The 13,027-nt window shown below is 34.8% G+C and overlaps 1 protein-coding gene across 1 annotated transcript; it reads left to right on the top strand.

Annotated features, from left to right (window-relative positions):
• The first annotated feature begins 2,649 nt into the window (after window positions 1-2,649).
• LOC144438728 (cathepsin O-like) lies at window positions 2,650-12,392 on the top strand. Its single transcript, XM_078127881.1, has 8 exons — window positions 2,650-2,850; window positions 4,620-4,846; window positions 5,678-5,720; window positions 6,745-6,758; window positions 8,190-8,417; window positions 8,777-8,818; window positions 9,839-10,005; window positions 10,581-12,392. The coding sequence occupies exons 1-8, from the start codon at window positions 2,650-2,652 to the stop codon at window positions 10,721-10,723; spliced, it is 1,065 nt and encodes a 354-aa protein (XP_077984007.1). The 3' UTR covers window positions 10,724-12,392.
• Window positions 12,393-13,027: the final 635 nt, after the last annotated feature.

Raw genomic sequence — 13,027 nt, forward strand, 5'->3', positions numbered from 1 at the left:
GCATGCTTGAAGGACAATCTTGACAGTAAGAAGTGGGATTAAGAGCCCCATTCACACCTAATACAATAGGCAATAATATTGCTAGTCTGTTCTTGTAGTGGTCTAAGCTTATTAGTTACGGTATATGACCATGGAGGTATAAGGGAAGATCACCCCTATACCTCTATGGTTATATATTGATGCATAATTTTACTGTTGGTATGGGCAGTATCTTTGTTGCTGGGTCAATTATGTCAAACTTTTGAAAGTTTATCCACTTGCATAACTATCCATGTTGTTATTTTTTTTGCAATATGCAAAGGCTCCTGCTAGAAAATTGTAACATTTAGCCTCTGAATTAGCCAATCTAAAAACATTTTCACCAATTTCAGTGACCATTTGCCATTGCTTAGGGCTTCAAAATGGTGCAATATAGTTACTTGCTATCAATATAATTACTTGATAGAAGATGTATACATCCCGGGTATACATACATCATCATATTACATGGAATGCTTGAAGTGATTTTCAATCACATGACCACATGGATAATAACAGGCGTTTACGTTGAATATAAAGATTGGATAATCATCACACCAGATGCCTCGCATGGAATACGTGTTGTTACGACGTTTGATGTTTGTTAACCTACGTACGGCCGGTATATCAAACCATCGCTGACGCAAAAGTTCACTTATATTCACATTGTATATACATGTACATGTATATAATTATAAGGGCGTGACAGTGACAATGACAACATTTTGGTGGGACAATCTATACTTTGTTCTTGTGTACTACCACAATAAACCATGCCATAAACACAGTCCTTCCTCCCTCCTCATTAAAAAATATACCCATTCTCGAGGCACATGTGACTTTGATGGTGGCAAAAAGTTCTCTGACAAATGATGTTGCCCTACCTTAGATTGTATTATTTGATTCGCGACTTTGTTTCCCGAAAGATTCAGTATATATATGTCCGCCTCATGAGCCTACCTAAACTTCTGCTTGCTACTCGCTGGACGCGGGAGATCGAGCGGCGGCGCGGTGTATTTGTTGTTTTGTTAATGAGTTAGGAGAATTTCGTATCATATCAGACACGACGTAAATAATTACACACAGTCACAAGCTAGTTAGCTCAGAAACACGACTACGATGTAAATCATTCCATATGTATTACTCAACATTTCAATTTTCGAATTTAAAACACACGTCCTGTAGAGATTTAATCATTTTCATAAAATTCATACGTTATGGACCCATGATATGCAAGTACAAGAAAGTAGGGGTGCCATATTAAATTTTGATAGTTGCAAACGAATTTATGCACGGTTTACTGGATGCAAATCATCATATACTATATTTAACATGATTTTATAAATAATTTACAAATAAAAATACGTTATTCACTTGGGCCCAGTGGATTTGTATATCTAATTTTGACAGTGTGCATCTCATGTAACATCACCATAACTATTAATGGTATGGCCGGTCACGTACGCACTGGCAATGGGGGGGGGGGGGGGTGAGCTGCTCGACACTTAGCTCTGGATGTATGCGCTACGATGTTGTTCGATGGAAAGACGTGTCGAACATCGTAGCGCATACATCCAGAGCTACTCGACACTCTGCTTCACTTTTTCTGAATCAAAATGTTGAGACTACATGACTTGTAACAATTGTATTTCGGCAATTTAAGGACACAATCACAATGGTTAGAATATATATACCAAGTAATTTCCCGCAACTTTTATACAACCTGACATTACACGAGTATTGGGTATTTATTTTGGAAATTTTTTTTATCATGGCTTACTACTTGAAAAATCTATGTGAAACAAAATATGCCAAGTGCTTGTTTGAATCAATTACAAAATATTCATAAATGTGTAAAATCTTTTGTTTAATATTGCATGTACAATAACAAACTTTTACATTTTTTATATAGCTTTTTTGCAATGTATTGAGTTACAAAAAACACAGTTGGTAAATGTTGTTTGACATTGATTTTTTTCAAGTGAAAATGTGATGATAATTAAGCTGTTTTATAAATCCAAAATCCAAACTAAATACCCCAATCCTCATCCATATGGCCACTTTAATATAATTCTTGCCCAGGGGTGTTTTCTTGTAGTTTGGGAAATTCTGCAAGTATGCTAATTTTGTTAATTTTCTTGTACTATTAAATGTTATATGTTCTCAAAGTCTGCTGTAGCAAATATTTAAGTACGTTTGAACTATGATGTATGCCTAAATTACACGTATTTCTAAATATGGTCGGCTAAAACCACAGGGGAACACATGTTTTTCCATCTTTGTTTTCAGCCACATGCGTGCCTGAGCCCCAGTTATCGAGTCCCTTTTGAACCTTCTTTATCAATGCCACATATCTAGATTTTAATATGTACTCTTTGAAAATTATCTGATGCTAGTTATAGACAAGCATTGGAATAAATTACAATCAAAATTTATGGTACACATATAATCTATATCGAAAATAAAAGTAGTCAAAAACATGCGTAAATAGTTACACACATTCCTCCAGCTCCTCTCCCTAAGCCCTGGCCATGCATGCAAACATAGCGGGCGCTTTCATTGATGAATATACAGAAACATAGAGGGTTCAATTTTATGGAAGCAAATTTTAAAGTTAGAAGGTCCAAAATCATGGCGGCCTACTCAAAGAAGTCACGAGTGTTATTTCCAGCTGTGTGTGCTATTCTAGTCTTTTATGATTACTGTGTCCCGACAAAAGCTGACAAGGAGTTAAGATGTGAAGAAAACCGATTTCAACGATTTATTGTGTCACACAACAAAACGTATGCACAAGGGACAGCTGAATACGAACAACACTTCCGTGTTTTCAAGGTGGGTTTCACGGTTTGTCAACAATGACAACATTGACTTGTGTTCAGAGACACGAGTCACAAAGTGACATGTGATGCTGCTGATGTACTACACCTCTTGTAGTGGACTGGGACCACACTTACATTAACATGTTGTACATGTTTGTATTCTGTTGATTTGGGGATGAGATAAAGGGCGTTACTTTAATAGTGGTGGCTCAGATCAGATGTAGTGGTCTGAGGTGGTGGATACATACACACACGATCAAAGTCAAACAACATACTTGATACATGTATAATAATCAGTTTGAATAGGGGTATATTATTACCATTTGATATTTTAGGGGACTTGAGGGAATTGGTATTCGGCCATATTAATTTGACTGCCAAAACCTGTTGACAAATTAATTCCATAGACAGTAGCTCAAATGGAAACTGCAGGGGGAACTGCCACCAAAGTTTGCTTACTTGTCTCAAAGTGGTGTCAACTTTTAACACCTGCACATATAAAAAATGTATGACTTGAATCGTGGGTTATATTTCCATGCTTGAATGAATTAAATTTATTTCATCAGGTAACAAAAATAAGGTACACTTTCAAAGAACATACATATGATACAAATATATAAAATGAATACAAAAGAAATACACAATTGTTATCTGATGTGGACCATGGAAATAGTTCAGCGGAAATAGTCTTGTCCATGGCCCGTACAGTTTTCTACATGTCAAATTGATAATGAGATGCAACAAACTTTCAGAAGAAACGTAAATCAAAAGTACACACTACACACACACACACACACACACACACACACACACACACACACACACACACACACACACACACACACACCTCTGTATACATAACTTAATAAAGTGAAGTGCTCAAAATATAGAAAATAGTTTTAAAAATGTACTCAATCGCATAAACATACACACAGCTATATATACACATTCATTTATAGACATAACTCAACCACTTTACTTCTTTCCCCACACACATGTATAAAACTTTTTATCTTCTGTCATAAGTTCAGAGACAATTTTTATTCTCTTTTGGCAACTATTTTATTCTGAACCCCCCCCCCCATAATGAAATGGTTCTCTCCTTACAAGTGCACACATATATTGATAACTATGCACATTTATAACCACACACACATACACACACATGTCTGCATGTGTGACAATAAATGGGAAGTCTAAATATCTGACAATGGTTCAATGTATCATTTTGCAAATTTTACCAGATTTCTGTTATCAGGATTCCCAAAACTTTAGCAAAAACACCACAACATGCACGTACATGTAGGTGTGGGAGAAGGAGACCAAAATAGTTGGTTTTAATAAATTGATTGTGTAAACCTGGAAAACTTACTTCAGAGAGCAAGGAATCTTTTTAGAAAATGTCAGAAATTGTTTTCCCATTGTATGGATTGGATGGATGAAATGATATTCCACAAAGGGGGTGCCATTCCAAAGTAAGTAAGTTCTAGTTGAAGTTTCTTCACAGGATGAAATTATATTCCGGGGTAGGGGTGGGGGTTACATTCCAAAGTAAGTAAGTGGTTCTAGTTGAAAGTTTTTTTTAACTTTTCATCATTCACATTTTATGTAATTCAACATGAAATAAACAAGTTCACCAGCAAGAAGTTTACCCCCACTCTACCCACACTCCCATTCCCTATCTCCTAAATTGGCCAATTGTGAAATTTAGGAAAGTCAAGTAGTAACAATTTTCTTTAATTTAACTCTTGTGTGACATTACTTTCTTTTTTCCCCTTTTAGGAAACTCTTCTCAGAATCGATAAATTGAATGCTTTATCAAGCAAAAATAATGACACAGCTGTGTATGGCATCACTAAATTTGCAGACCTCACACCTGAAGAATTCAAACAACAGTACCTAATGCTTGAACCACAGAGAAAACCAGCAGTAGCATTAAGTGATATATCAAATGATCCAGAAAAACATCCTATTAAATTGCCTGATAGTATTCCAGATAAATATGACTTGTAAGTATTTGTCAATACAATTAATGTACTTGAAATATTCCTATTCTGTCTGTCTGTCCATCCAACCATCCATCCATCCATCTATCTATCTACATTGTTTATCTATCAATCTGTGTATATATCTATCTATCTATCTAATCTATCTATCTAATTGTCTATCTATCTGTCTATATATCTATCTATATATCTATCTATCTATCTATCTATGAAGTATCTCAATGAGATGATATCAACAACTTCAAACAATCTAATTCAACATCAAGAGATTTCAATTCTGATTTCCTTCTCAAAAAGACAAAAGTAAGAGAGAGAGAGAGAGAGAGAGAGAGAGAGAGAGAGAGAGAGAGAGAGAGAGAGAGAGAGAGAGAGAGAGAGAGAGAGAGAGAGAGAGAGAGAGAGAGAGAGAGAGAGAGAGAGAGAGAGAGAGAGAGAGAGAGAGAGAGAGAGAGTACACCTTGTATTTTGGACACAGTCACTTTTATACAACTACTATACATCAATGGTATGTTTGTTTCTATAACATTGATGGAAACTTTGAATTCCACACTCTCAATTCAGTTGCTATATATTTATCAGTTAAGCCAGGAAAATTAGATAGAATTGTTCTTTCATTCAGGACCAACTTTTGCTACTGTTTAGTAGGGAGTGATTACATAAACTGATTACATACATGTAATCCTAATCTGACATTCGACTTTAAATTTAAGAGGTGTAAATTTTTAGCTATAGAAAAAATCCTCAAAAATATTTATATATTATATTTTTTAATCTATGGAAGATTGATTGTGTATTTGTTGAAGTTTAAGAAATTGCTTTCTTTTCTTTTGTCAGGAGAGATTTGAAAGCAGTGACTCCGATCAGAGACCAAGAATCAGTAAGACCTTATAAGTTGATTTTCATTGCCTTATTTTCACACAAGAATTTTGACTTGACTAAAGACGGTAACTTAAATGTTTGTGAAGGGACACAAGCTGAGTTGATATCTTTTAGGGGTCTAATTCTTTTCTGTGTATTAAAGTATTCAAAGTATTCTACTTTATACTGATGTATACTTAACCATCACTTGCAATTGACTGAAATCAAACCTAGTATTAGGATATATATTTGTAACTTATAAAACAATCCATGTGATTTATCATATGTATCAACACATGTACAGGATCTCCCTACTATGCAATCAACAGTTCTAACAATGTACAGGATCTCCCTACTATGCAATTAACAGTTCTAACAATGTACAGGATCTCCCTACTATGCAATCAACAGTTCTAACAATGTACAGGATCTCCCTACTATGCAATCAACAGTTCTAACAATGTACAGGATCTCCCTACTATGCAATCAACAGTTCTAACAATGTACAGGATCTCCCTACTATGCAATCAACAGTTCTAACAATGTACAGGATCTCCCTACTATGCAATCAACAGTTCTAACAATGTACAGGATCTCCCTACTATGCAATCAACAGTTCTAACAATGTACAGGATCTCCCTACTATGCAATCAACAGGTTAAACTTTGACACTAGCATAGACCGTACTCTGTAGTGGAGAGTCTGTGATTTCATGTACGGTCTGTGGACACTAGACTGGTATACATGTACACACACACGTTAGTGTGTCTGTGTTGATGGATCTTTGATTCTACTAAGCTGAGGGCATCTGTTCTTAAATTCTATGTTTCAAATCGTAAAACCTTAACATGATGGGTCGCTCACTCGGTTAAAAATGAAAAAGATTTATTAGAACATGTTGGTGATACTTTCCATTCATTATTGTGCTTTATCAGTCTCAATTCTAACAATGATTTAAACGTATCATCTTTTGTCTTAGTGAATCCATTCTTCGTCGTCATTCCTCTCATGTTCGTTTTTCTCTTTTCTCTTTCCTTTACTAGTGTGGAGGTTGTTGGTAAGTATCACAAAGATAATCTAATTTTTAGAGGATTGTAGACATTTGTAATTATGTAAGTATGAAAATGATGTACCAAGATTCACATGGTTATATATGTTATGAGGTCATGCAAACATTTTGTGTAGGACACCGTAGTTTTTAAACTACATGTATATCCAAATATGAAATGTGCTCTGCTCTGTAAGAATCCATCTTGAATGAGGTCATGTGGTTATTCAAAGAAAAAATCCCTGAAAAAACAAGTATTTAATTTTAGATATTTTTTGAAGTATTCCTATTTCATTATTTCATTTACAATTAAAAATAAGGTTTTTTTAATTGAAGAATTATGATTATGTATTGAATGCCAAGGCAAAGTGATAAAATTTTGCAAAACTGTTACAAAGCAAAAGAGAGTCTGTAGAATCCATAGTTATAAGTAGCAGACGACCAAAGTCAAAAGTTTGCAGGAAATCATTGGAAAAAAAGTATTCTCTCGCTCTTGAGTCTCAGATTCGATTATTCTCAAATGATATTTTAGGAGTAAATAGATAGCAAAAAATAATGTTTTACCATTTTATTGTTGAAAGGTTCATGTTACATGGTTAAAAATATCTTGTTTTTAGTCTTCATTGATACTTTGTGAACATTTACATTTGTGTAGAAGTTATTCCCCAATATATTTCTTTGTTCAATCAAGGAAAATATGAGTGACCTAAGGGGCCTTTGTCACTTCGAGTTGCTAGACGAGTAGTAAGAACCCTTAGGTCACGAGTATTTTCTGGCTGAATGGAGAAGAATATTTGAGAATAATATAATTATACTATCAACAGTAATATCAATGAAACATCGGGGAGTAATGGCCATTTTGAATGTTTTGACTCATATTTCCAACACAGCAGAACCAGTGCTGTAGACAAGCATTGTCATGACATAGACGTACATTGTCATGACGTCGAACAACCAGAGTATATATTCCATATTTTTTGTTCAACTTCTTCATGTATAATATCCTGTAGTCTTAGTCAGTGACATAAAACCAAAATGGTTGAATGCTATAGTCTACATTTATATTATCAAGGGTTTTCCATTCCCTATCTCTCCATTCTCAACCCTTGAAAGCACTGAAGGAATCATCATGAATATAATACATAATTATTATGTAGCATGTCCCACTTGAGGTAATATGATTGGTAATAATCAATATTGTATTGCCCAAAATGGCAATGGTTTTTACTATGTAGTATAAAAGGAGCTTTCTGATTCATCAATAAGTTGCAAGATAATGGCAATGTATGGCCATGTGAGGGCGCACTACATATTGTAAGATGACAAACCTTCCATGTTTTCACATGTTGAGAATGGTGATGAACAGACTAGAAAACCCTTAGTATCGTAATGTAATGTTGACAATGATAAGAAATTGGTCCTATATTTATTTAACTCCAGGGCGTTCAGTACAGTTGAAAGTATGGAAACCAAGAGAGTTCTGGATGGTGGACCTTTGGTAGAATTGAGTGTACAACAAGTAATTGACTGTGATACAACAAGTTCTGGGTGTAAGGGTGGCGATACATGTGAAGCAATGCAATGGTTGGAAAAGAGCAATACTGGTATAACTGAAGCCAAAAAGTATCACTTTACAGGCAAAACTGGTATTTGTAAAAGTACTACAAAGTAAGTGAGCTTTGTTAATTAAATGTACAGATTCACACACAGACACACACACACACACACACACACACACACACACACACACACACACACACACTCTCTCTCTCTCTCTCTCTCTCTCTCTATCTATCTTACACACTGTCACACACACACACACACACACACACACACACACACACACACACATTCTAGCCAAAGACAATACAATACCACTCAAACTTGGTATAAAATTAACACTTTGGAAATTTTTTTGCAAGATGTTATCCAGTTCCATGTAGTACAAATTAGACCTTGCATGATATAGCTATTAGCCCACAGTGTCCTTTCTCTAATTTTCATGTCTTGTTCCTCTTTTTTTCCAGTATTACTGCAGGAGTGCACTTGAAGTCTCATACTTGTAACCAGTAAGTACACAAAATGTTTAGGCCATAGTGATGGCATATACTAAAACCTGGGCTGAACTGTTTGGCTTGGCTCTTAGTCTTGGTTCATCGGCTGGGCCATTTGGCTGGGCTCTTGGGTTGGGCTTTTGGGCTGGGTTCTTAGTCTTGGCTCATAGGCTGGGCTATTGGGCTAGCTCTTGGGTTGGGCCGTTGAACTGGGCTCTTGAAAAACAAAATTGAAATACAGTCAATAAAATGGACCTTACACTACTGCTGGGATAATTTTCTTTTCTGTCTTCTTTACCTTGAAGCACTGATGTGATATCTGTGTGAGAACATCCTGAAGAGACCATGTCAATTATACAAAGCTATTGTATATCTATGTACACTATTGAGAGCTATAGCCACACATTATGTAAATGAACAAATTTGTATAATATTAAAAATTATGACATAGTGATTGTTATTACATAACTCAGTACACACATGTATATCATCATTTATACAGAATGACTTGACAAAGTTCTGAGGTGGAAAACTCATCTCATGGATGGCACTGTATATTGATTCACATTTCTATGCTGACAGGCTACATCAAAACTTTAAAAGTGGCACAAGCTGAGTTTATAGGCTCTTTGCTCAGGTGGACATAGTTCAATAAAACCAGATTCCAGTACATTGTTAATGTTGATGCATGTCTTACATAACATTCCCATCACCTACTGGTATTGATATCCACACTGTTACTAGTAATGCCATGTAATAGGGAATTTGCAATCCAGACTGAGCATGCTCAGACGCAAAGGACTGAGATTATACGTGGTTATCGTAATGCCTTATCTGGAGCTACCGATGAAAAAAACTTCCCACAATGATCAGAGTGACTATGAATTGATCATTCATGGTTGCAAACAATGTAACAGTATTGTTTACAGTACCTATTCATTAGTATTTGTTATCACATTTCCCATGATGCAACATTCAACATGGCAGGTTTGCAAATTCCCTATTGACCATAAACTTCTTTCTTTGCAATGTCAGATACAAAGATGAGAGTGAAATGGTAAAAGCCTTGTATCTGAATGGATCATTGGCTGTAGCTGTTGATGCATCAAGTTGGCAAGATTATCTAGGTGGTATTATTCAACATCACTGTTCACATGGTTATAACAACCATGCTGTACAAATCATTGGATATGATATGACAGGTCAGTTCATTGTCAGCATCACCCATTTTCAGCTAAAAAATTCAAAAATGAAATGACACTGGAGTAATACACAAAGATCAAGACTTGGTACCTGAGGCTGTTGTACCATCAAATATATTTGGTGCTCAATACATGTATATTATTTAATTACACGGTATGTGAATATCTGATGAAAGCTCTTATGACAACCAGTTTATACCAATGATTGAAACCTTTCGAGCAGACAACAAAAATATATTCAAAGAAACTTTAACATGCTAAATATAGTTGTTGAAATGATTTGAATAGGTGGGTATGAAATAAAAGTGACTTCCGAAACATGTAAAGTTACATGGGCTATTTAAAACTGTAGAGAAGGGGGGCATGCAGGTCACATGAAATTGTGAGTATAATGTAGCTGTATTGTTACGTTATCCTTTTAGAGTGAGTACACGATTGACCTACCAGGTTTAAACTTGTTGAAAGATTATAGAATTTCATGAAAACAAATTGGACAACACCCTAGATTTTATTTAGATTGTAAAGGACAACCACTTTGTCTTTGTCACCATGTTTTGTGTCTTTATGATTTACAGGCAAGATACCTTATTATATTGTGAGGAATTCATGGGGTCATAGCTGGGGACTAAATGGCTGTCTTCATGTCAAGATTGGTGGTAATTTGTGTGGCATTGCAAGCAGGGTGTCTACTGTAGAAATTGAAAGAAATCAACCATAACATTGGCAGGAAAATTATGAACTTGTGTGGCACAGATGATAGGACATTATCAATTATCAACTGTGATGCTTCCAATAAATGTTGTGGACAACTCCAAGTGTGAAGGCAACACCAGGTGTAAAACTACAAACCAGTCTTGTAAATGACATCATCAGATTTATTTCATCTACCAACAAAAATTGGTAACCCTACCCATAACACAAGAACGTTAATGAAGCCATCATTTGACTGCTTACAGTGAATTCTTATGCTATGATGTGAACTCACAAGAGATACTGTACAGTAATACATTTACATAAACAATGCTCAGATTTGAATCGGCAGTCTCACCATCAGATGTTTACTTTTTGAAACTAAATGTTTGACATTGTACTCAGAGTACCCAGTGCTTGCAAACAATAACTGATGAACACATTGATATTCAAGCATTGCCTACCTGTAAACTTGAGAACGGCTATCGCTACACTATTCCGCTATCCTAACTGTCATTTTGAATTTTTGAATTTGTGCTCCAGAAACATGTAGGCTAATTCAGATATTTGTTGACAGTTAACTTCATACTGTGATAATATATTCTTTTGCAATTAATGGCATTGCCCAAATTAACAGACGATGTATGGCTAACGTTCTTCTATCACATATGGTTCATGAAATGGCCTCGAACAGTTCGTCATGTTTCCAGTTATTTTTCGAGCCATAAATGGTCATTATGTAGTTTTAAATATAATTGGAAATATCTTTGAAACAACTATGCAAATGAAAGGTGCATTTCAAATTTATGTTTTACACTATGGTCATGAATACTTTTGAGTCGTTGACTACCGATGTATAATATACACATGATATATTTCACTAATGGAGACCACATCAAGGGATGTTAGTCACATTTGACAAAACAGATAGTCAAGAAGATATTGGTCAACAAATTCCAGTGTTCTTGCTAATGTTTAGAAATCTATGTAACAGACAGGGGCTCACATACTTACTTATATTTCCATACCTTAATAGTACATCCCTGACGATGCTGACAGAAACTCTGGGATTTCCTTCCATTAAATTTATTGACTGTGAGATGAAATTTCCATTTGATATTATGAACCCAGAGTCCATCAGTATTTATTATGGTAGCGCCATACATTTACTACAGTTCACATGATACATGGAATGTGGCCATACTTTTGATAGGGAACCTGAGTAGAATATGTATCTTTAGAACTCAGGTACATGTAGATTTTACCCACTTTAATACCATGGTACAGGAGGAGAACCCTGATAAAATGACTGGGAAACTCAGGAAGATTTTACCTACTTACCACCCTTGACAAAAATACTGCTAAGAAACCCTGATAAAATGATTGGTTCCACCTCTGAACAAACCATTGAATTCATACAATTAATCACTCAAAGATTAATGACTCCTTTGATATGGTCTGTATTACATGAAAATGTGAGGTGCAGTCAGTAGCTGTGTGTGTGTGTGTGTGTGTCATTCAAAAAACACTAACCTTGTATGACAAGTATTGTGATATCTTAGGGTTGTACTAACTGAACAGATACATTTGTTGAATATTTTGTCATCCAGAAATTCAATGTATATTTAGCCCTAATCATAAAAAAACAATATATTGTGTGGGATTTCTTTTATTTGGAACTCAATAAGAGAGAGAGAACTAATGGTAAATTTACAAATTTGTTTTATATATTCAGTATTGAATTTTGATTTCTGAATAGAAACTTCAGTGAAAGCCTTCAGATATATCGATGAAAGTGATATTGAAGACAAATTCTGAGATATATCATTCATAATTATTCATAATATTTACATCATACTTGAAATGTTTTATGGAGATCAACATTTTGTGACTATTTTATTATTTACATTTTTCTACTGTAATCAGTCATATTTCAACCAAAATTTTAAAATCTGTAAAAAAAAATGATAATAAAGCAATGTTTGATGGATAACTGTTTTATTGAACTATTTTTGAATACGAATACATTGAATGGAGTGTTCTAACGTAAAATGTTACTTAAACAAAGTTCTTCAATTCTCTCCAAACTTTACCATATGAAAGTTTATTTCTGGTCATTTTGAAATAATAAAAGAAATTTGGGGTTTCACCATCTTGTTTTCAAGAGAATCCTCAATCTTTTATTTTCCCATAGCGTTAACACAGTCGTCGGCAGCCATATTGGATTCTTAATTTTAATTAATTTGACCTCTGAAAATCAATTTGACCTCAACTTAAAAATTCTTTGTGGTAACCACTTTTTTTTAAAATTGAAAATGGGTTTGAGTTTTCT

Source organism: Glandiceps talaboti, chromosome 8 (assembly GCF_964340395.1).
Source record: "Glandiceps talaboti chromosome 8, keGlaTala1.1, whole genome shotgun sequence".
Taxonomy (NCBI): Eukaryota; Metazoa; Hemichordata; class Enteropneusta; family Spengelidae; genus Glandiceps; species Glandiceps talaboti.

Coding starts and splice junctions, on each gene's coding strand:
- LOC144438728 (XM_078127881.1), top strand. CDS start 2,650: ATGGCGGCCTACTCAAAGAAGTCACGAGTGTTATTTCCAGCTGTGTGT. Junction 2,851..4,619: donor AACACTTCCGTGTTTTCAAG/GTGGGTTTCACG, acceptor TTCCCCTTTTAG/GAAACTCTTCTCAGAATCGA. Junction 8,819..9,838: donor AAGTCTCATACTTGTAACCA/GTAAGTACACAA, acceptor TTGCAATGTCAG/ATACAAAGATGAGAGTGAAA.